This window comes from Pituophis catenifer, unplaced genomic scaffold, assembly GCF_029215685.1.
Source record: "Pituophis catenifer annectens isolate HBS135680 unplaced genomic scaffold, rPitCat1.0.hap2 SCAF_2, whole genome shotgun sequence".
NCBI lineage: Eukaryota > Metazoa > Chordata > Lepidosauria > Squamata > Colubridae > Pituophis > Pituophis catenifer.
In genome coordinates, this window is record NW_027256882.1 from 278620376 (window position 1) to 278645113 (window position 24738).

The 24738-nt window shown below is 40.3% G+C and overlaps 1 protein-coding gene across 1 annotated transcript; it reads left to right on the forward strand.

Moving 5' to 3' along the window:
* Window positions 1–309: 309 nt before the first annotated feature.
* LMAN1 (lectin, mannose binding 1) lies at window positions 310–24695 on the forward strand. The gene is made up of 13 exons (XM_070938916.1): window positions 310–551; window positions 6000–6154; window positions 6471–6578; window positions 6708–6769; window positions 10289–10388; window positions 11897–12020; window positions 13218–13276; window positions 15546–15678; window positions 16560–16753; window positions 16860–16930; window positions 20071–20227; window positions 20898–21019; window positions 22969–24695. The coding sequence occupies exons 1-13, from the start codon at window positions 317–319 to the stop codon at window positions 23003–23005; spliced, it is 1557 nt and encodes a 518-aa protein (XP_070795017.1). The 5' UTR covers window positions 310–316; the 3' UTR covers window positions 23006–24695.
* The last annotated feature ends 43 nt before the right edge of the window (window positions 24696–24738 follow it).

Below are 24738 nucleotides of genomic sequence, written 5' to 3' on the forward strand. Positions count from 1 at the left end.
CAGCATTGCTTTAAGCCAGGTAATCCTTATAAATTAATGATCATGGAAACGTGGTTCCCTTCCCCCCTCCCCCAATGCGGAAAAAGCACCGAGCGACCGTTAAACAGCCAAGTCCGAAATAACCGCTCTTCCGCCCCCTCCCACTTGCTTCGTTTTTGGGGCGTGGCCTGGAAGGCGTGGCTAACGACGCCACGCCCTCTGAGCAAGCTACCGTATTCCTTGCCCTTTGGCCGCGGGAGGCACCGCCCTTCTGGCAGCTGGACCAATCAGCGAGCGCCCTGTTGGCCAAGCCGGGTTCCATGCAGCAGAGTCCAAGATGGTGGCGCTGAGGGCTCGGAGAAATGGCTCAGTGGCGAGGAGGCTCTTGGTCGCCGCGTGTCTGTGCCTGAGCAGCCGCTTCCTCTCCCCGGCAGACGCCACAGGCCAGGCGGAAAGCGGCGGCGCTCCCGGCGCGGCGGCGCCTCACCGGCGGTTCGAATACAAGTACAGCTTTAAGGGTCCGCACTTGGTGCAGCCGGACGGATCGGTGCCCTTCTGGGCGCATACGGGCAGTAAGTAGCCCTCGTTCCCAAAGAGGGGAAGGCGGGTCTTCCTTTGACCTTGCGATCGGCTCGGGAATCTATTCTGAAGGATCAGCGATTAGCCTCGGAGCGCAGCTCGGGAAGGGAGGAGCGCCTCTGGGCATACGCAGAGTGCCGCTGGTTTGTGTTCGCGGCTCAGCTTGGCTTATACGGGAATCGTGATTGGCTTATAAATCAAGAGATTTCTCTTAATAGGAACATGTCAAAACGATTTAGGGAAGTGTAAAAACAAAATCTCGATTCTTTCTTGCATCATCATTTCATGCATTTAAAATTATGTTTACACTTATAGCTGTCATAAAATAATGCTTGGCGAAATACAAATAAATAAATCATCGTCTTATCTCTAAGGGTAACATCCAGCTTTTGTGGGCTGTTGCCTCATCTTTTTTTAATACAAATGGGGGTAAAGGAATGGACATTTTCCTTTCTCAATCCCAGAGGTGGGTTGGGTTGGGATGAGAGAGAGAGTGACTGGCCCAAAGTTACAATTTTTTTTTTTTTTTTGGTCTGGGTTTAAAGAATTATAAAGTATTCTTTCACAACTTGCCCTTCAGGGATAAGTAGTGCAAAAAATCCTGTTTGTGATCCAGATATGATCCAGCAAGGTGTTTCTTAATGGGAGTGAAACCCATTAATCACTCTTGAACCATTAGCTCAAACATATTGCCTTCTCCTGTGCAGATTTATCTTCTAAATCTCAAATTCCTTGCCTTTGAGGATAGAAATCAGCAACGGAAAAGTGATGACTTGATCCAGAATTTCTCTACCTGGCAAAAGCTGAAGTTCCTCTGCTTGATGTTTCCCAAAAGTGCTTTTTTAAAGAGGCAATTGGATTTTCTTTGGGACAACCTGGATGACTGAGAATCTCCATAGGCATTTAGCTCTGCTTGATGAGGATATCTGGAAAAGAAAACCAGTTTGCTGTAGTAGTTACGGTGTGGCCTAGAACCCAAGAGACTGTTGAGTGCTAGGCATGAAAATCAGCTGGGTGACTTTGACTTTGGACCAGCTGCTCTCTGTCAATCCAACCTAAATCTCGGTTGTTGTTCTGATGAAAATAGGAGTAGGGAGGAGTATTAGGAATGTTTGTCACCCTTAGTTGTTTATAAAGATAATAAAGGCAACATACAAATAATAAATTTGATGCTCTGAGTAGATAAGCATTGGTCCACATTACCAATGTTTCGGAGCAACCTAATACAAACACCAGAGTAAGTAGGACACAAAAAGTTTTTGGGCAGATGTACTCCTATTCAAATAAAACTCAGATTGACCATACTACTATATACCAGTGTTTTTCATACTTGGCTACTTTAAAATGTATGGACGACAACACCCAGAGTTTCCCTGGCTAGGGAAACCTTTTGAAAAACACTGCTCTATAAAAAAAATAATGATTTTTGCAACATATGATATAGTGAGTATATGATTACTGTTCCAAGCGATCATATACTCCCCATATCATATGTAGCAAGAATTGTTGTTTTTTTATAGTCTCTTGCTGCAGATTCCATGAAGTCTCATGTTGGATTATTGGAATGAGAATTCTCAAAAAAATCTTGACTCTTTTATACTAATAGAGATACTCTTTTCATTACTCTCAAATCCTGCAAGTAGCCCCTCCTCCTAGAATTCATATTCCATACTTATTTAATATTGTCATTGAAAAATATAAAAGTTATCTTTCTCCTTCTTGACAAACTAAATTAATTGAAGTCAAGCTTTTAAATCTCTCATATTTGAGAAGTCTCCCAACAATTTTCCATTATAGTGGGAGTTAGCATTCCTGGCACTTTTGCCTTTGTGGCATAATGTATGGGCACAGGTACCATAATGCTTTATTGTTAAAAGATTATGATGTGCTTAAATTATAATTTATAAAAAGATTTAGGTCTTCAGGGCCTGCTGGTAGAGTAACTTTATTTCAGCTATTTACTGTTTCCATTGGAAATTCTGCTGTTTTCTAAGTGTGAATGTGTTTCAATAAGAGGTCTTTGGATCCCTGGTTCCTTCAGGGAATTAAATTCATTTTTTTCCTTGCTCTGTTTTGGAATTACTATATTATATAAGATGGCTTGTTTCAAAGATATTGAAACAATATCTTTCTGCCTTTACTCTTTATAGCTAGAAGTGTCTTTTGTCTGTGTTCGTGTTCACATGTGACTGCAGGATGATAGTTTATATTCTGCCATATGGCTAGGATTCAAATGAACAGATGGCAAATGTGCTCCATTGGATATAGCAACTTTAGCATAATAACATGCTTCAATTTCTTCTTTATCTTATCTAGATTTGAAGTTAAAGATCAGATTTTGCAGAGTGACTTGTTCATATATGTCATATAGGGTGCAAATATCAAAGTGTGACTGAATATCTTACGCTCATACAACAAGTAAAACTAAGCTGATGTCTTTAGTTTTTTGTCTGTCAATCATTTCTTGCCATTCAGTTTCCTATTCTTGAGTAGCTGACACAAATTTTGGAATTGACAGAATAAACTCTGGCTATATGGTGATTCGTCACGATCTATAGCAGGGGTGTCTTGGCAACTTTAAGACTTGTGGACTTCAATTTCCAGAATTCTGAATTGAAATCTACAGTTCCCAAGGCTGGACACCCCTTATCTGTAGAATGAGAGGCTGCCTTGCCCTGCTTTACATATGATCCGAACACCCATTCCTGGTAAAACTTTTGAATTGTTTATCCATCGTGGTTTATAATAAATTCTTTATCTTAAATGGTTGCTACTTTTGAGCTCTGTTTTTGGTGGACAACTGATTCTAGGCTTTGCTTTTTTTAAAAAAGTATCATGTTGACTTTTTGTTACTGATTAAATCAACACTTGAAATACCAAGCAAATTACCTTTGATATTAACTCCAATTATTGGACAAAAGCTAGCATTTAACCTAATAATCTTTTAAATTAGAATTGAAGAACAGTTAAGAAAGTGCTTTGTTAATCTTTAAAACAATGTGGAACAATATTGAGAAAGATTCCTCAGCTACACAAATTGTTGCCCATTATCACGTTTCCTAACATCTCCCGGAATATAGTATTGGAATTGAAGAGCAAGATTTGGTATGTATTTACTGCAACCTGCAAAATGTAATATAAATCCATATTGTGATCTACAGCCAGCCAGCCTGCCTTTCATTTATGAAAATTGATCCTTTGAAATCTGTTTTCTAGACCAGGGATCCCCAATCCCTGATCCGTGGACCAGCACCAGGCCTCAGCATGCCAGAAACCGGGCCACGCAAACAAGCGAAGCCCCATCCATGGGATGCAGGCAGCACATGAAACCACACACCCTGCCGTTCCGGGGAAAATCTTCTCTCCACCAAACCGGTCTCTAGTGCCCCAAAGGTTGGGGGCTGCTGCTCTAGACTGTGTACAGTAGCTTAGCTCGGGAACAGCACAATGTGTATGTTTTTCCCCACTGTGATAAGATTAGGAATTTCTTTGGATTAGGTCCTAAATTCCTTTAATCTGGATGATTCTGAATACATTATCTGCCTCTGCAAGACTAATGCAGAGCTTAACCAATACGAAAGAAACAAGAGTGCCCAAATCTTATTTATTTCATTTTGCTTGTTAATTCGGATGAGTCAGAGAGAAGCAAGCCACCCAGAATCACTCTCTGAGGTCCAGGGCCCAGTGGGGCTGTGAACCTGGATGTTGCCAAGCAAAGTCCTGACTTTCTGATATGCTACATTGACAAGGCTGTTTAATGCTACTTTGTTCTTGCTTGGATGTGCCTGGTTCATGCCAGATTTAACTCTACAGTGTCCACAAACTAATTGTTTGGTTTCCACATCCCAGATGTATAATGTGTCTTAGGAGTAAAGTTGGCTGGAAGCTATAGTCTTAACTTTGCATCTCAAGACTTAAAATGGAGACCTAACATCAAAAACCTCATCAAAAAAGCACAACAAAAGAATGTTCCTTCTGTGCCAATTCAGAAAGCTCAAACTGCCCAAAGAGTTGCTGATTCAGTTCTACAGAGGAATTGTTGAGTCTGTCATCTGCACCTCCATAACTGCCTGGTTTGGCTCTGCAACCCAACAAGACAGACACAGACTTCAGCGGATAATTAGAACTGCAGAAAAAACAATTGCTACCAACCTGCCTTCCATTGAGGACCTGTATACTGCACGAGTCAAAAAGAAGGCTGTGCAAATATCTACAGACCCCTCGCATCCTGGACATAAATTTTTTTAACTTCTACCCTCAAAACGACGCTATAGAGCACTGCACACCAGAACAACTAGACACAAGGACAGTTTTTTCCCGAATGCCATCACTCTGCTAAACAAATAATTCCCTCAACACTGTCAAACTATTTACTAAGTCTGCACTACTATTAATCTTCTCATCGTCCCCACTACCCATCTCCTTCCGCTTTTTTTTTTTTTTAATTTGATTTATATGCCGCCCTTTGGAGACTCAGGGCGGCTTACAATGCGTTAAGCAATGGCCTTCATACTTTTGTATATTTTTACAAAGTCAGCTTATTGCCCCCACAAACTGGGTCCTCAATTTACCTACCTTAGAAAGGATGGAAGGCTGAGTCAACCTTGAGCCTGGCAAGATTCGAACTTACTAATTACAGACAGCTGGAGTTAAATTACAATGCATTAGTCTGCTGAGTTATCCGGGTTCCTATGACTGTTATGACTGTATGACTGTAATTTTGTTACTTGTATCCTTACAATTTATATTGATATTGTTTCCTGATTGTTTATTTGTACCCTATGACTATCATTAAGTGTTGTACCTTATGATTCTTGATGAACGTATCTTCTTTTATGTACAGTGAGAGCATATGCACCAAGGCAAATTCCTTGTGTGTCCAATCACACTTGGCCAATAAAGAATTCTATTCTATTCTATTCTATTCTATTCTATTCTATTCTATTCTATTCTATTCTATTCTATTCTATTCTATTCTATTCTATTCTATTCTATTCTATTCTATTCTATTATCTCGAGTTACAAAAGCACTCCCCAGCTCAGAAATTTCTTTTAAATTTGAAACCTGGGAATTGACTTGGAAAATAGCTATTTCTGAACTTTTAAAGTTCAGATTTTAAAATCTCGAGTGCTTTTGTATTCGTGATGACTAGCCTTGTTCATTGTGGTCAATGGTATACAGGTAGTCTTTGAATTACGACCATAATTGGGATTGAAATGCCATCACTAAGTGATGCAGTTGTTAAGTGAGTCTTTCAGCCCCACAAGGTTGTTGTGGGCAAAATAGGAGAAAGGAATATTAAGTATGTTTGCTAGCTTGAGTTATTTATTAAAAAAAAAAAAGATAAAGGCAGGATAAAAAAAATAATATAATTTTTTGGAATTCTTTTGACAAGTATGGTTTTTAACATATTACTAAAAATGGTGAACTTCCTTTTTAGATGCTATCCCCAGTGCTGATCAGATCAGAATAACTCCTTCATTAAAAAGCCAAAGAGGATCCGTATGGACAAAAAGCAAATCCATATTTGAATACTGGGAAATTGAAGTGACCTTCCGTGTGACTGGAAGAGGGAGAGTAGGAGCTGATGGATTGGTACGTAATACCAGTTGCAATTTGCAAATGCTGGATTAGAGGTTAGCAAGCCCGCGTCCGAGACCCAAGTGCTGCTGCGTGATGGGCTAAACTCTTGTCATTTGCTCCAGCTCCTTGATGGGGGCAGGAAAGGAGCCCCCATGGGTTCCTGGTAATGGGCAATGGTGATGTCACCAACTAATCCTTTCAACCCAGAAGCGCCTTAAATGGCGCCACGGACATGAACGGGACAGGAATGGGACGGGAGTTTGCAAACGTGGTGATTGCATGAATTGGAGTGTCTACAATTTGCTTTGATCTTCATGTATCTGAACAGGCAATCTGGTATACTGAAGGACAAGGATTAGATGGCCCAGTTTATGGTGCGGCAGATAACTGGAATGGTGTTGGCATCTTCTTTGACTCCTTTGACAACGACGCAAAGGTGAGTGAGAAACCATTGAAGGCTATGCTATGGGTTGAATTTTAAATAACTTTTTCGGGACCTACTTGGTTTTTCAGTCTTCGTATCCTGTCCTATCTTCATGCTGGTTTTTATTTCCTTCCATCGCAGAAAAACAACCCTGCAGTGATTATTGTCGGCAATAATGGCAAGCTCCATTATGACCATCAAAAGTAGGTTGCATTTGATCTGATCTATCTTCATTTTCCATAAGAAAAAGAACATCTATTTTTATATTTATTTATTTATTTATTTATTTATTTATTTATTTATTTATTTATTTATTTATTGAATTTCTATACCGCCCTTCTCCCGAAGGACTCAGGGCAGTGAACAGAATAAGATTTCATATACATATAATATATTTTTTTTTAACAGTAAATAAAAAATTGAGTCAACTTGGTGTATCTGCTAAGACCTTGGCATAGAATTTAGATGTTTATGCTAGCCCTGCTTGTTGAAACAGAAAGGTCTTCAGGGCATGTCGGAAAGTGCGAAGTTCTGGGATTATTCGTATTCCAGGGGGTATTTTGTTCCAAAGAGTAGGTGCCCCCATGGAGAAGGCTCTCTCCCTTGGAACTACTAGACGACATTGTTTTAATGATGGTACTATGAGTAGGCCTCCTCTGTGAGAGCGTATTGGTTGGTGGGAGGTTATCGGTTGCAGCAGGTGGTCTCATAAGTACTCAGGTCCTAAGCCATGGAGCACTTTAAAGGTAAGGACCAACACCTTGAAGCGCATTCGGAAGGCCACCGGAAGCCAGTGCAGCTCGTGTAGAAGAGGTGTTACGTGTGAGCGCCATGTTGCTCCCATAATTACTCGTGCGGCCGCATTCTGGACCAGTTGGAGCTCCGGGTGCACTTCAAGGGGAGCCCCATGTATATATGATTTGATGTCTATCTATTAAATTTTTGCTGAGTGGATAGAAGAAATAACCTCGATTCCCAAGGATTGGAAAAATTGGAAAGTTATAAAGTAGAGTCCACAGAAACGTAACTATTAGTACTACTTCATTTATTTATTTTTCTTAAGTTATGAACTTACCTTCATGATAGCTCTCAGTGGGGTACAGTAATAAAGTCATTATTTAAAAAAGTACAAGTAGAAAAGTACAGGTGAGCGGAACAAGGAAAACCATTCTAAAAACAATATATTCTAAAAACAATATAGCACATGGGGACCTCCTGCATTCTAGAAAGAGTGCAGAGAAGAGCAACAAAGATGATTAGGGGACTGGAGGCTAAAACATATATGAAGAACTATTGCAGGGATCGGGTATGTCTAGTCTAGTGAAAAGAAGGACTAGGGGAGACATGATGGCAGTGTTCCGATATCTGAGGGGTTACCACAAAGAAGAGGGGGGTGGGGGGGGTCAAACCTATTTGTCAAAACAGCTGAAAGCAGGAGAAGAAGCAATGGATGGAAACTAATCAAGGAGAGAACCAATCTAGAACCAAGGCAAAATTTCCTGACGGAACAATTAAACAGTGGAAGGACTTGCCTCCAGAAGTTGTGGTTGCTCCAACACTGGAGGTTTTTAAGAAGAGATTGGACAACCATTTATCTGAAATAGTATAGGGTTTCCTACCTAGGCAGGGGGTTGGACTATAAAACCTCCAAGGTCTTTTCCAACTCTGTTATTCTGTTATTTTAAGGGCTCTTTTAAACATGGTCAGCATGGGGGCCAGACAGATCTCAGGGAGAAGGTTGTTCTGGAGGGGAAATGCTACAAAGATAAAATTTACTTCCTAGGTCCCATCACACAACTGATTAACTGATGGAATCTGGTGCATACAGGATGGGCAGGTAGAGAGAAGGTCCCTTAGATTGCCAGTCCCTATACTGGTGATAAGTAGCAGTTTTGGTTAACTGGAAGCCTACTGAGAACCAGCATAGTTTGCAAAGCAAAGATGTTCCACGATGTGGATATCCACGGTTGCCTGTGTCTCTACGTTCTAGATCAGTTACTGTTTCTCAGTGGTTTTCAAGGGCAGCTCCATATAGGGCAGATTACAGTAGTCCACTCATAAGGTGACCAAAACATGAGCAGTTGAATTGGCTTGAAAATGCATTTCTTGGTCCCCAGTCCAAGTGGTAGAACTTCAATTGCTAGAGCAGTTTAGATCGTTTTTGTCACTTGTCTCTAAAGTGAAATTCCATCCCTCTTTCTTATCCTTCCCATCAAACTCTTGGCTCAATTCCTCTTTGCCACACTATTCCTTGCTCTGCCATCTCTTCAGCTCATATTTCACCCCCTTCTCATCATGTATGGTCACAATGCCAGTCTTTTGCTACCCTCACCATGAAATGCCAGTCTAACTAAGGACATACCCAGTGCTTGTAATCTTGCAGCTGCCCAGATTGTTAATTCTGGGAGTAGCGGTCTTTTCAGAAGGTTTATCCATTGTTCCCAAGTTTGTTTATTTGTTTCATGAACCTTCCCCCATCCATTCCAGTTTCAAAACTGACATCTTAATGATGAATGTGTGCTAACGCATGCCACAGTAAACAATAACCAGACTTCCTCTTAATCCAGGTTTAGATCATATTAAGCATTTCAGTTATGGGTTAAGGTGTTGTTTGGTGAAATTGTAGTTTTTATTCATTGAATACAAGTAGTCTTCAATTTACAACCATTCACTAAGTGACCATTCAAAGTTAACAACCAAAAAAAAAAAACCCTGCAAAAACTTACTTATGACAGGTCCTCACATTTATGACCATCGTAGCATCCTTAGAGTCTCATGATCAAAACTCAAGTGCTTGGCAACTGGCATGTTTTTACAATGGTTGCGATGTCCCAGAGTCGTCTGATCACCATTTGTGACCTTACCAGCAGGTTCCCAAAAGTCAATGGAGGAAACCAGATTCACTTAATGACCACGGATTCAGTGAACAACCACAGGGATTCACTTAAAAATCATGGCAAAAAGGAAAAGTGGAAATTCTAGTCCCAATTATGGTCGTAAATCAAGGACTACTTATAGACGGCTTCTATTTTATACTATTCAGATGGACCATACAATAGTGGCCAAAATTGAAGAAACCTTTTGGGAAAAGTGTATATTCTAAAACTAGCTAATAACACCACTTTTTTTTGAGTGGTACCATAAAATTATATATCAATGGAAAGATAATCTAATCAGGAATGTAATGCAATAACCTTTATGAAGGATTTGCTCTTAGAATAGCAGTCGCAGTATAAAGAAGAAAAGTGAAACATATAGAAAAAATGAGATATACAAAAATTATCACCATGTCAGTTAATACTTAGTTGGGTAACCTTTAGCATGAATTACGGCCTTATAATGTCTTCCCATGGAGTGAACCAAGTCCTTTCGTTCTGCAGCTGTTATCATGTGAAATCAAGATGGAATGACTGCTTCTATTAACTGGGTTTTATTGCTGGGTTGCTTCTGACTAACACGTTTCTTTAGTGGGCTCCATAGATTTTCAATGGGGTTAAGGTCTGGGCTATTCCCAGGCCATTCCAGCAGTGGAATAGGATTATCTTGAAATTCAAAAAAAAAAAAAAAGTGTTATTAGCCATCAAACCTCAAAAATACACTTTTCCCAAAAGGTTTCCACAATTTTGGCCACTACTGTATGTCATGTACATGGGTCTTTAATGTTTGTCTGTGGATTATCCTGACTGCTAAATTTGTATTGATAAGATGTTTCTGTTTTGAAGTGATGGGTCCACACAAGCGCTGGCGTCATGTCAAAGAGATTTTCGTAACAAGCCTTATCCCATCCGTGTGAAGGTTGTTTACTATCAGAAGACACTATCTGTAAGTAATTTCAGCTCTCCTCATACTTTCCTGTGTGTATATTTAATGATGTGTTTATGAATAACAGGAACCCGTGAGTTAAAAGTATACTTTGGAAGTTGGGAAGAGAAGTCTGGCGGTCCTAATGTATCACAATTGATTAAGATCTTTCAGAACTTCTGGAATGTTTTTCGCATTGCTTAAAAGTTTGGCAGAGAGATAAATAATTGGGGTTCTGCAGCATAGGAAAATAAGTTATATTAACTGCCTCCAATTTGAAAACCTGTAACAAAATGGTTCCCAGTTGCTTTTTTGAATGAATAAAGTGTAAGTGGTCGACCTCCGCTGGCGTTTATATGCTGAAAAGAAAGAAATATTTCTAATAAATGAAGAGTGAAATTGTATTCTCAGTCCCAAGGCGCAAAGCTTGAGACCCAGAAACGGACTGTTTTATCTTGGAGGACAAAAGAGATTTTTCAATGTACTTTAAAATAACATTTTGGCTGAGGACGATAATTGAAAAAAGTCATTTGTCTGACATAATTTAGTATTGCTACTCAAATGATTTAGGTCATAGGACTGGGTGGAAAAGCCTGAGTTGTCTGATTCAACTTATTTATTTAGCGTATGGTTGACTGATTCAACTGACTGAACTACATACAGATCAACTAGGTGGACCAGTGTCTATAGAGATTCTTAGTCATTCATGTCATGGTCGTCCCAAAAGTGCTTTTCCAAAAGGCAACTGGACTTTCTTGGTTTTTTTCCTTTAAAACCTTCCACTTCTCATCCAAGAAGCTTCTTCCATTCGTAGACCAATCCGGTCCAACCTGCAGTCCATGGGCTGCATGTGGCCCTGGATAGCTAGTAATGCGGCCCTATACGATTGCAAACTTTTTAACATTATTATGTGATTTAGTAATAGCAATAACACTTAAGACTCAATATACACTTCCCAGTGCTTTACAGCCCTCTCTAAGTGGTTTACAGAGTCAGCCCATTGCCCCCAACAATCTGGGTCCTCATTTTATCCACCTCGGAAGGATGGAAGGCTGAGTCATCCTTGAGCCTGGTGAGATTTGAACTGCCAAATTGCAGGCAGCCAGTAGTCAGTAGAAGTAGCCTGCAGTGCTGCATTCTAACCACTGCATCACCACGGCTCTTTATATTTATATACATTAACTATATTATATATTTCATATGCAATCCAAAACAATTCCTCTTCACTCTGTGCTGTTTCATATAGAGTAAGTAACCACACTACAGGCCATCGCTGTGCAGAAACCATTTTACTAGAGAGTGAGTAATACAACAGGAACAGGAAATGCATCACAGGAACAATATGAATCCTAGAGTGGCAATGTGATACAGGAAACAACTACAGTAGAGAGGAATGGTAGAGCTGCATATAAGGTAGACATAATACCTATAACGTGCAGCCCAGGCAAGCCAAACTTGGAAAACCATGAGATAGATAATTGGCCTAATTCTGTATCCAGTGACTTCATCTCTGTCTCTTTTCTTCCAAGGTATTAATAAACAATGGCTTTACTCCAGACAAAGAAGACTATGAGTTTTGTGCCAAAGTTGAAAACATGGTGCTGCCTCTTCAGGGTTACTTTGGCATCTCTGCAGCAACGGGTGGCCTCGCAGGTGATTTTACCATTCAGGTTACCTCCCCATTGATGATTTTGCCCAGGAAATGATTTCTCTCGTTGGGATAGATAGAGTCAAAATGCCTGCAGATTTAATATCTGTTAAAAAAAAACCTGAGACTGGCACAAAGATGGTTGTCTTTCTGGGTGGCAACAGAAAAATTAAGTAGACTAAGTGTATGGGATCGAGCCATTGTCCTCTTGGCACTTGTTTACACCAGGTAGAAGATGACAGACGTGTCCTTTTCAGCCACACCCTAATCTCAATTGAGGGTGTGTTTATTGAGGGACTGGGTATTCTCAGAAAGAATTCACTTTTCTTTTCAATGTCCATTAACATCTCAGACTGCTTTCAAATGTGTCCAAGTCATTGTTCCATGGATCTCGTAGGAGAGGACTGCAGTTTAGAGGAATGTAAACCCAAAGCAGCAGTGATACCTTGGAACCTAGTTATGCACTGGTATAAGGCAATGTCTCTCAACCTTTAGCCAATTTAAGATGTCTGGACTTCAACTCCTAGAATTCCCCAACCAGCAATGCTGGCTGAGGAATTCTGGGAGCTGAAGTCCAAGTTGGCCAAGGTTAAGAAACATTGAACCGAAGTGTTTGACTTAACTTCCTGAATGAAAAGGAAATGCCGTGACTGAAATCCAGACCATAAGATATTTTGGATGACCAATATTTGAAATTCACCTTTAAATCTGCAGAGAACTAGAATCTGCCTTTGTGATTGAGCAATTTTTTAAATCAATGTACAAGGTCTGCCAAATCATTTATTGAACCTAGAATTGTAGGAAACTCCTTTGTCTCCTTACCTTCTGCTTTTTATCCAATGCAACCTTATGATAAATACGCACAACTGGTTTGGACATTTATCTATCTATGTATCTATCTTCAGGCATAAATTTCCTCCTCTATGGTTAGAAAAGCATAGTTGCTAGAATGAGGAGTGAAAGTTAATTCACGTTTACTTGCTGTTGTTTGATGTGGATCCCATTTTAGTCCACGGTTAATGAAGGTGTGTTGCCAATTTTGGCCATAGACAAACATTCACCCAACATTCCTAATGTTGGCCTTTGTGTTCCTGGCCTTATAATGCGTGAAATAAGATGTTTTTTAGATTGCTAAATCATTCTACTGAGTTAGCATAATGTAGACTAATTCTTTTGACACATTTCTGATTTTTTTTATCTAGACGACCATGATGTTTTGTCATTCTTGACATTTCAGTTGACAGAGCCTGGCAAAATGACGGTAGGTATCTTTGGATTATATATTTGTTCTGCATGCTCATTAAGAATATGCAGAGCAAGCATTCGCAATAAAACAGGATAGTAATCTGCAGTTAGGTTGCAAATCAACTATGTTGAATCTTTGAGTAGAGTATCTTTCCTTTTTAGAAAAATAATTTATTTTTTTTTTAAAAAAGGCTAATTCTAGATTTCTGATGGAATTATAGACTTGCAGTATATGTTTTGTGGTCTTTCCATCTTTTTTAATTATGCCAGGAAAACGTGGAAGATTAGAGAGGTCGAAAATGAAAGTCAGTACTATCTGTTCTTTAACCATATTCAGGCAGTGGTCATCACACAATTATGTTTCCAGAAGGAGGAGAATGAAGCTTTATTCACCCAGATCTCTCCTCCTCATTTCATCTTCCTTGTTGGCCCTGTTTTTTCTTAGCACTAAAGCAGCAGATCAGAAGTTAGTTCAGAAGAAGTTACCAGTGCACAGACTGGTAGTCGCCCAGAGTCCCTAAGGAGTTGGACGGCATAGAAATGCGACTAATAAATAAATAAATAATAAATAAATAGTCTTGGACTTACAATCGGTCACATAGCAACCGCTTGAAGTTCCAGCGGACCTACCGGGGTGGGGGCAGAGGAGTTACAACCCAGATCCAAAGTTCTGACAGTCATCATCCCCCCCAAGATGTCTGTGAGGTTCTCAGTTATCCAAGTCGTGTTATCCAGTTACGACTGTGATGGCTAGGCTCCATTATGGTTGTCCCAAAAAGTTGTCCTTTTTTCAAGAGGCAACTGGACTTTCTGTGTGTGTGTGTGTGTGTGTGTGCGTGTGTGTGTGTGTGTGTGTGTGTGTTTCTTTGAAGACGTTTCTCTTCAAACTCTCTAAAAGAATGCAAATGTCCAGCTGTCTGTAAGGAACACAAATCCTTCCATTCCCCACCATCGAGTCAGAGCTGAAGAAGCTTCATGGATGAGAAGCGAAAAGTCTTCAAAAAGCAAAACCAGAAAGTTCAGTTGCCTCCTGAAAAAGCCCCTTTGGGGTCCCCCCATGACCTCATTTCCGGTACTTGATTGCACTTAGAGCAGTAGGCCACTTAAAGCACTAGGGCTGTATTTACAGCATCCTGCAGTCATATGACCACATTTTATGACAGTTTTCCTGAAAAGCAGCATTAAGTTCCAGTTTTTGGCACCCATAGCAAAGCATTGGTTTGCTTAACGACCACAGCATTCACATATCAACCAGGCTGATTTGCTTAATCGTGCGACCAACCCATTTTACGACCATTATGAGTTATGACTGTGATGGCTAGACTCCATTATGGTTGTCCCAAAGGTGCTTTTTCAGGAAGCAACTGGACTTTCTTGTTTTTTCTTTGAAGACGTTTCGCTTCTCATCCAAGAAGCTTCTTCAGCTCTGGCAGGATAGTGGGGAATAAAGGAGTTATATTCCTTGCAGACAGCTGGTCATTTTGCATCCTTTTAGAGAGGTTGAAGCGAAACGTCTTCAAAGAAAAAAACAAAAAACCAGAAAGTCCAGTTAACCTCCTGATAAAGCACCTTTGGGACAACAATGACCTGGATGACTAATAATCTCTACAGGCCTCCATTATTTATTTATTTATTTATTGGTTCAATTTATATGCCGCCCTTCTCCGGAGACTCAGGGCGGCTTACAGTGCGTTAAGCAATAGCCGTCATACTTTTGTATATACCTGCTTAGTAGCTATTGCCCCCCCCCAGCGGTGTTCTTTTTTATACAAAGTCAGCTTATTGCCCCCACAATCCGGGTCCTCATTTTACCTACCTCGGAAGGATGGAAGGTTGAGTCAACCTTGAGCCTGGTGAGATTTGAACTTGCAGTAATTGCAGGCAGCTGGCAGCTAAGTGCTACTTTAACAGCACTTTAGTCCGCTGCACCACCAAGGCTCCTAAGCTGAGTTATGGTTGTAACTCAAGGACTCTGTACACTTCTTATGCATTTAGAGGCTTGGTTCAGCAGAATCTGGAATAGCATGGGTAAAACAAACACCCTGCTTCAGACTTTTCTCATCTCACAAGTGACAGGATAAAGTCTGGCAGGAAATAAGAGGTAACAATCTGGGAATACTGCCTCATAGTTCCCTTTACATAAAGGCAAACAGGTAGCGCGTATGAGCCCGTCCAGCTTCTTCGAACTGTTCCTTGGAAGCCCCACAATGTTAACTCAGAGTGCCTGATGCCAATAGTGCTTGTCAAATTTTAGGATGCCTTTTTACTCAGAATTGATTTCATAGCCTCCACCAGATGCAGACATCGCTGAAAAGGACAAAGAGAAATATCAAGAAGAGTTTCAGCATTTCCAGCAAGAGTTGGACAAAAAGAAAGAGGAATTTAAGAAAGAGCATCCGGACATGCAAGGCCAGCCAAGTAAGTAGTCAAGGGATAAACTCGATGTAGAAAGCCAAGTCTTCATTGAAAGAATTGCTGTTCTAAATGGGCATTCTTTCTGGTCTGTTGGCAAACAAGATTTTTTCCTAGACAGTCCATGTGAGAATGACTAGAGCAGTGTTTCTCAACCTTGGAAGCTTGAAGATGGGTGGACTTCAACTCCCAGAACCCCCCAGCCAGCAGCGCTGGCTGGGGGGTTCTGGGAGTTGAAGTCCACCCATCTTCAAGCTTCCAAGGTTGAGAAACACTGGACTAGAGGATCCTGTAGTTCTATGATTTTCACAAGGGAATACAGAGGGGAAAATGAAGAAATGATCTTTGCTTTGCAATGCATTCAGTCTGCTATACGCACCAGTTCCTTTAGCACAGTGAGGGTTAACTGTTTTGCCGTCATGTGCCAATAGCGGAGGAGTGCAGGGGGTTTGCACACGTGCGTGCCCACATCCATAATTCAATGCACCCTGCACATGTGTGCGTGACCCACCCACCTCCTCTCCCCCCGCTTTTGGCACGTGACAGCCCGGTAGGCCGGTTTTTGACCCACTCTATCTTTCCTTTGAAATTGAAATTCTTCATCCATTCGCTTGGACCCAAGTGCTTTTAACTTCACTGACTCATAAATGGGATTTATTTCAGGCACAGATGTGTATAGGCCTAATGCTATTAATGAAACATCTCAAGTAGACAGATCTTATTTAGAACTGCTTTTGTGCTTCCCTCTGACTTGTGTGTGTTACTGAGAACACCTTAGTTAAACTCACATCAAAATTCAGCAAGTGGTTAAGTATATGTTTATATGCAGTTATGTTGGAATCATTTGACCCACCAGAATGTCCCACTTGTGTGGTTTTGTTTTAAAGTGGAAGATATCTTTGAGACGGTGAGTGATCGTGAGCTGAGACAGATCTTCGAAGGCCAAAATCGAATTCACCTGGAAATAAAACAGCTCAACAGGCAATTAGACATGATTCTGGATGAACAGAGAAGATACGTCGCTGCGGTAACAGAAGAGATTTCCAAAAGAGGGTCAAATGTCCCTAGCCATCAAGGACAGGTATATTGTTGGTACACATGTTACACAGGTCACAATTCTGTATTTTGACAGTTTTGTACTTTTCACTAACAGTTCTGTTCTCTGTTTCTTTTCTATTTTTTTATAGGCTTCCCAGTTAGAACTTGACAATATCGTAAAAACTCAAGAAGAGGTTCTGAGACAAGTTGGGGAAATGAAGTAAGGATTCGTATGTGAAAGACATAATATACCAGCTTATGTCCAACAGAGGTTTCACATTATTATATAAGATTGTTGTTGAGGTGTGAACTACTCAATAGTGAATTACCGTCGCCGTCCATCGCTGCTGCCGCCTATTGCTGCTTCCGCACGCTCCATTTTCAGCCTACGCACGTCCTGTTTTTGGCCCGTTCCATGCGGCGGGGATCATTGCCGACGCCACCTATCCCCGCTACCTGGAACAGGCCAAAAACAGGATGTGTGGAGGCTGAAAATGGGGTGCGTGGAAGCGGTGATAGGCGGCAGCAGTGATGGATGGTGGCAACAGGCTGTGGCGATTCCTGCAGCCTGGAACAGCTGATAGGCAGTATTCTGGGAAGCCGATCCAACCGCCAATCAGCTCCTCGTGCCAAATCAGGCTGTGCTGAAGCTGACCAGGCTGTTTGCTGCCAGGAGGTAAATTGCTGGGAGGCAGAGGCTGAAGGGTGGGAGCTGGCAGGTGGGAAAGGTTTCGGCAACATTCGCTGTATAAGATGCATAGACATTTCCACCCACTTTTTGGGGGGTGGAGGGTGGGAAGTGCTTCTTGTACACCGAACAATACGATAGTTCCCTTTCTTTTTTTGCTCATTGAAATTCCACACTTTCTGTTTATTCTTTGATGGCCTATATACAAGTTTGTTTGTTTGTTTGTTTTTTTAAATGACTCTTACCGGTGTAGCAAATGCATTTGAGGTCCTTGTTGCAGTGCATGGGTAAACAAAGTCATATAGCATATTATGATGGAGTGAAAGGAGGATAGGAGCCTGTGGTATCTACCATCTTTGCAGCAGAACATCTGTGGGCTGAAATTTATTGAAGTTGGAGGAGAGGTTGAGATAACGATTTGCCTAAGTTCTGGTTTCCTTACTGAAGAAAAGATGGCTCCTGAGCTGTTGTATTTTGGAGTGCTTGTCCAGCAAGCATTTCCTCTGGCTATTTTATACCGGTACTAGTTTCAGGGTGTTTTATGGATATAGTTAGAGAGCATGTATTAACTTTTCCTTCCAAGATTGTGAATTTTATGCGGTGAAAATTAAGTGAGGACTTTCTGAGCACTGATTTCACAAAGAGAGAATGAAGGGAGGAGAGAAAGCAGGAAGAGGGGAGGAAAGGAAAGGAAAGGAAAGGAAAGGAAAGGAAAGGAAAGGAAAGGAAAGGAAAGGAAAGGAAAGGAAAGGAAAGGAAAGGAAAGAAGGAAAGGAAAGAAGGAAAATACTCCCTGCCAGCTTCCTGCAGGGAGTCAAAGTCAACCCACAATTTCTCTATTTAGGAACAATCTCTGAAATGTTGACCCAGTGGAGCAAGAGTTGGCTAGTAAATTCTATTATGTGCCCTGCAGTCTTTAATGCTAAAGATGCAAGCTGGGTACCATTCGTTATACAAAAATACTACTGTGTCCTGGAAAGATTTAAAAAACAACAACCCACACTCTCCCCATCAGATTCAGCTGCAGTTTTTCGAGCATTCTGATCAGATTGGGAAGATGAGTTTCCCTCTGAAGTTTTCAACAATTGATCAATTCAACAATAAGATCAATTGGATCTTAAGCAACCTAAGCAACCCATAAAGACAGTTTTAATACTGTGTACAAAAGCACACTGACTGTCATTTTTCCCCTGCATATTTTTATGTTGCAAATTTTAAGAGATGTCCCTGGTTATTTAGCCTGGGAAATCGAACAATAAAACTCTTGCTAAAAATGAAAAAGTCTCTGCTAGGATGTCAAAAGGATTTAAAAAATAATATACTAATTGTGCCCATAGTGATTTTTTTTTAACTTGGTCACTTGCTTTTTGGAGAGAAAGTAAATGACAAGTCCAGGGATGAAGCTGAAAGCCAAGAAAGCAAAATTCCACATAATTGGGTAATAATGATAATTTAGGTAATGAAAAGCTAGGTGTAGCTTAAATTGTTATTAATTCTTCCAGTGTGTATCTTTTCTCACAAACTCACTGGGACCTTTAAACAATGTCTGAGATTTTAAAAAAATATATATTTACATCTACAAATCAATACAATTTTCTTCAAGTCATTTTTCCCCACGTTTTTTAAGAAAAGTAATAATTACCCTGATTATAAATTTCCATAGAAGCATTAAAACCTATAAAAAGTACATGACATTTCCTTAGATAAATAACTTGGTAAATTATAAAATTCTTGTGCAGTATATTTTGTTACAAAAAGTATAATTATGGTTATACAATAACAGCTTTTATTTAACTCCAATTATACTTATGCCTGAAGTATTCTGTTTGGCTGTTATTTTTCAAAACATTGGTCTTTATAAGTTTTTGGATACTGGAGCTCATCAGAAAAAAAACCACCCTATTATTTAAGCTGGTTATTATCTATAAATGCATAGCAATTTTTTAAAGCAAATCTGTACTTTTAGTTGAGATCTTTCTGTCCCAATTAATGTGAAACTTTAGCTCAGATGTTCTTTTTAATTTGTTTCCTTTATATGTACAGTTCTGTGGGTTCAAGAGGCAGTTCAGTTCAGTTTTTTAAGAAACTTTTTTTAGAAAATCTGTATTTTTAGTTGAGATCTTTCTATCTCAACTAATGTGGAACTTTATTTTTAAATAAAGTTGAACTCAAATTTTAAGAATTTGTTTTTAAAAAATCTATATTTTATGTTTGACATATACCATATTTTTCTGAGTATAAAACACACTTTTCCCCCCCTAAAGGAGGTTGAAAATTTGGGTGTGTCTTATACTCCGAATGTAGCCCCACTCACCTGCCGGCCCCCACCCTTCAGCCTCAGCGTGTCTTCTTCCTGGCTGCAGAGATTGGCACAGACAATGGCTTGCATTTTTGGGCTCCGCGCCTTGCGTTTTCAGCCTCCAAACATTCCGTTTGAGAGACGTTTAAGGCTGCGGGGATCGTGCACGCTCACAACCAGTGAACTAATGTGCTGAAGCTGACCAGGCTAAGGACGCTAGCCAGATGAATACCTCATAGCCAGATTTTTTTTTCCTATTTTCCTCCCCAAAAACTAAGGTGTGTCCTACGCTCCAAAAAATAGGTATTTATTTTAAATGTTCAGGTGCATTAAATGGCCTCTCTGACGTGAGCATTCTTGACTCTCTTTCCAGAAATTCCATGGGGGAAACTCTGCGTCTAGTCACTGGCATTCAGCACCATCCCGCTTCCTCTGGTGGGATCTACGAAACCACACAGCATTTCAATGACATTAAGGAACATCTCCATATCGTAAAGAGGGATATTGAGCATTTAGTCCAGAGGAACATGGTATCTATTGTTATTTCTGTCCTAGGTTTTTTGGGGGGCGGGGGGGGAGGAAAGGTGTCCCCAAAAGTCAACAAGATGTCTGAGACTGGAAAACCCTGCCCCCGTTTAATTGCAAAAATGGCAGAGGACTTTAATTACATGATTGCAGTTATTTATTGTAACACAGGAATCTTCTCAGACCGATGGTTTAGACCTGGATAAAGCTAGATAAGGTTCAATGGCATTCAAGGGGAAGGGGTAGACTTTGCTCTCTTGTGCCCACATAGGAATTCCAGACTAATTCCCCATTTGACTCCTCCTCCAGCTTAGCCAATTTCTCCCCAACATCCTTCATTTATGACTGCATTTGGCTATCTGCTTCTACCAAAAAGGTTGGCAGTTCAGCAGTTCGAATCCCTAGTACTGTAATACTGCAATAGTAATTGCAATACTGCAATACTTCCCACATTTGCACCTCACCAAAGGCCTCCTTTCATGAAAGAAGGCCCTGGATGGAAGGGCAGTTCATTTGTACTGGTTTTGTCCCTGCTGGCACATGAGAGAAGTCCCTGGTTGCCCTGGCACAAAAGAAGGCCACATGAAAGAAAATTATTTCAATCAAAATGATTTTGAGTACACTCATAGATTCGGTTTGTTGAAAAATCAATTCATCATCTTGTTTGTTTTTCAGCCATCAAATGACAAACCCAAATGTCCAGAGTTGCCACAATTTCCATCATGTTTATCCACAACACACTTCTTTATATTTGTAGCATTCCAGACGCTACTCTTTATTAGTTACATCATGTACAGGTAAGTGTCGACTTGAACATACCTTTGCAAACAGGGAGGAGCCTTGAGGAATAGAACTGAATGATTGGCTCAGAAATGAATCTGTGTCTGTTCTAAGCAAGCCCTAAAAATGTCTTGGGGCACATAAAATTAAATTGTAAGAAACACAGAGAGAGAGATGCTGCTTATCCCTGATACCAATGTGTTTAAGATGGTGGTGCCTTGGCACAAATGCACTTTTGTTGTTATGTTTGTGGAGTCTTCGCTATGTAAATGTTTAGGAATTTTCAAAAGTGCATTTTTTTTAAAAAAAAAATTATTCACATTCTCACTGTCACATGTAACTATTTAGGATCCTTTTCGGTCTTTTTTGCTATTTAAATTTATTTAAATGTAATTTAAAGATTTAAAGCCCACTCTTGGAATTTTGGGGAACAAGAACCTGTCCTCACCAAAACACTCCCTCATTGAGGAAATACTTGGTTCTCGCACATTTTAGCAATAGTACTTAGACTTATATACTGCTTCACAGTGCTTTTTACAGCCCTCTCTAAGCGGTTTACAGGGTCAGCATATGGCCCCCAACAATCTGGGTCCTCATTTTACCCATCTCGGAAGGATGGAAGGCTGAGTCAACCTTGAGCCTGGTGAGATTCGATCTGCCAAATTGCAGGCAGTCGGCAGAAGTAGCCTGCAGTACTGCATTCTAACCACTGCGCCACCATGGCTCTTTAACAGCCTTTTGAAATCTGCATTCCCAAGGGTGTAGAAAAAGGGACAGGGTGGACAAGATTTTAAGCTCTTTTGATGTCATGGAAATGCATAAGTGTTGTCCGCTAATCATTTCTCCCTCCCCTCCTTTCTTGGGTCTTAAATATGGGGGTCAAAGCTGTGAGGGGCTCCTGGTTGGGGGGGGAGGGGGATTGAACTGAATAAGCTGAAATTGGACCCAGGGGGGTCTGGGTAAAAGTCCCGGGGATGAAGCAAGTCTTTCTTCGCATAGCTGTCAATATAATATTGTTACATGAATAAAACTTGAGAGGACAAAATATTAAATAAGCCACCTAGTGCTCCTTGAAGAAAGATTGACGTAGAAATGTGTCCTTGATGCTCTCTGTGCTTGGCTGTTTACTTACAGAGGACTTATTACCTGAGCAGGTGATTTAGTTGGGTAATAAAACATCTGCAAGAAAACAATCAAGCTCTGAGAGCACCAAGGACCCCCATAGTTCAACCCTCAGCTACAAATACTCTCTTCTACTGGCAACTAAATAACTTTTTGTAAACGCCTGCAAGGAAAAATAAAGCACCATCTTTTCCAATCCCTTCTGTGAGGTATTTTCCTTTTGCAACACAAAATGGATAGAGTACGTTCTTTATATGTCGCATCGCATGTGTATCTTAAGCACCGAAACGCTTACAGGTTGAAAGCATTAGCTGTTCCCTGGGGGGGGAACCCAATTGGGGGCTCCTTTGATGTCCCCGGCAGGAGCTGGAACAAAGGACAGGAGCTCACGCTGTCCCACAGCAGCACTCGGATCTCGAACACAAGTTTGCTAACCTCCAACCCAGCGTCCTACCCATGTGAGCCACTGTGCTCCTGGCCTTCTACGTCAATCTAATTTAATTATTAGTTTCTCACTATGAGGCATTCGGTGGGAAATAATATTGGTCTAAATGGCTCTGCTTCTGTCAGTCACTTCACTGTGATCTGAAGTAATTGTTAATCTTATTTCAGCAGTTAGCCTTAGGTTGGTTTGGAGATCTTGAAGACTAGTGAGCTTAATTATTTCAGATTAAAGTACTAAAAAGGCCACGTTCAGCCCAAGAAGCTTAGGGTGGGGTTGCCCTGTCTCCCCCATCTGAATTCCAGAGCATTTCTGGTTCTGAAAGAGTCACTTATTGAGGCAGACAAAAAGCTTTCTAAAGTCAGTTGAGCTAATGGATTTCTCTTTCTGTTGTGTCTGCAGGAGTCAGCAAGAAGCAGCAGCAAAGAAATTCTTTTGATGGCCTTTCTATTGTGCGTTCCAGAGGTGCATGGAAAGCATTGCACTAGTTGGAGAAGAGGGAAGGAAATCCTTTAGTGTTGAAAATGCTTCAATGTTTTAAATTATTGAGTTCTTTCTTAATCAAGTACACCAAATAATGGATTGCGAATGTTATAAAATGGACAGATTCCAAGGCAGAAAAGAGATAAATTCTGTCTTTGAGCATCCAGGAGAAATGGGTGGATGGAAAATACCTTTACTTCATTGTCAAAATACATCCCAAGTAAGGTCTTGGCACAGGAGTATTTCTCACACTTATTTTTTGCATTCTTATTTGGGGAGATCATGGAAGGCATGATCTGTATAATAATTGTTGTGTGTCTGAGAGGAAGGCAAGCGGGCAAGGCAAGCGGGCATTGGGGTTCTGAAATCTCATTCCACTTTAGAGCTATGAGAGAGTGCAAAAAAATAAAATTAATCATGTACCTTGTGGGTGGCATTAGATGAGCAGAGTTAGAGATTGCCGATTCAACTTAAAAAAAAATAGTTTTGGGGAAACAGCGATAAGCAGGGGTATGAAATGAGGAAGTTGTGAGAACAGCTCAGTCCTTAACGGTGCAATTGTTCTGTGTAGCAAAAGGTAGACGGGAACCAGCTCTTTTTAGCATGTTTTGATACCGTTATTTGTATTCGTTGTATTCACATCGATCGTAACTTTTGTAAAAGTGTTTTTTAATCCCTCTTCAACGAAGAGATCCTAGCTTGCGTGATCTTGAAAGTCATCTGACTTGGGAGAATACGGGACAGCCGTGATCTTCAAAACGTTATCATTGAAATGTTAAAACTCAAACTGAACTTGCATCGAGTTCTTCTTTGGTCCTCTCCAAAGCCAGGGATATTGTTGTATAGACACTGACGGCATCGTTTAAAAACAAAATATTCAGGCTTCTTCTCCTGTTTTTGCTGAACCGGTATTGTTCTTCATCTTCACGTATTCTTAAATCTTGGCCATTTATTATGTAATCCTTCTAAAGGCAGTTCCAGAACAGCAAATGTGATTTTACTCTGCCCTGCATCCTGCCTGTATAATATTGACTTGAAACTTCGTTTTTTTACGTTCGTAGAAATTCTAATGGAATAGCTTTCTCATATTCGTCAAGTGCTCAAATTCCTCTGAACTTAAAATATTAAAAGGCAAGCAATGTTCGCTGTTATCCAGTATTACATATTTTGAAGGCATTGTTTGCAGTTTTGAGAAACAGAACAAATCTATGCAATTCTCCCCCTTTAAAGATATTGGCAGTGTTGTGTTAGGATTGATAAACCGGAAGTTTTCCAAGTTTTGAAAAGCATGCAACTGCAGAACACCTTCCTACAACTCACAAGTGAGGACAAATAAGCAGACTTATTTTTCTCAACCCAAATCACTCAAAAGGACCACGATCCATTCTGTTTCACACCAGCAAATGTTTTTACAGGTGCCTTGGACAAATTAAAACCAAATGTATGTTATACAAATGACCTACTAAATCAACGGTTTGTGCGATTTTGAGTTTTCATTAAAGAAGACACTGCTTTCTTTTGTGCAGAAAAAAAAGTGGATTCTGTTGCATTATTTTTCTTTGGAATATGCTTGGGTCATGATGCAAACCTTGTAGATAAACATCTTTATTTTCTTTTTGACATAATGTGAATCTACCCAGCTGAGAATTAAAATATTGAAGCAATCGGTGGTATTGTATCTTGTGTTCA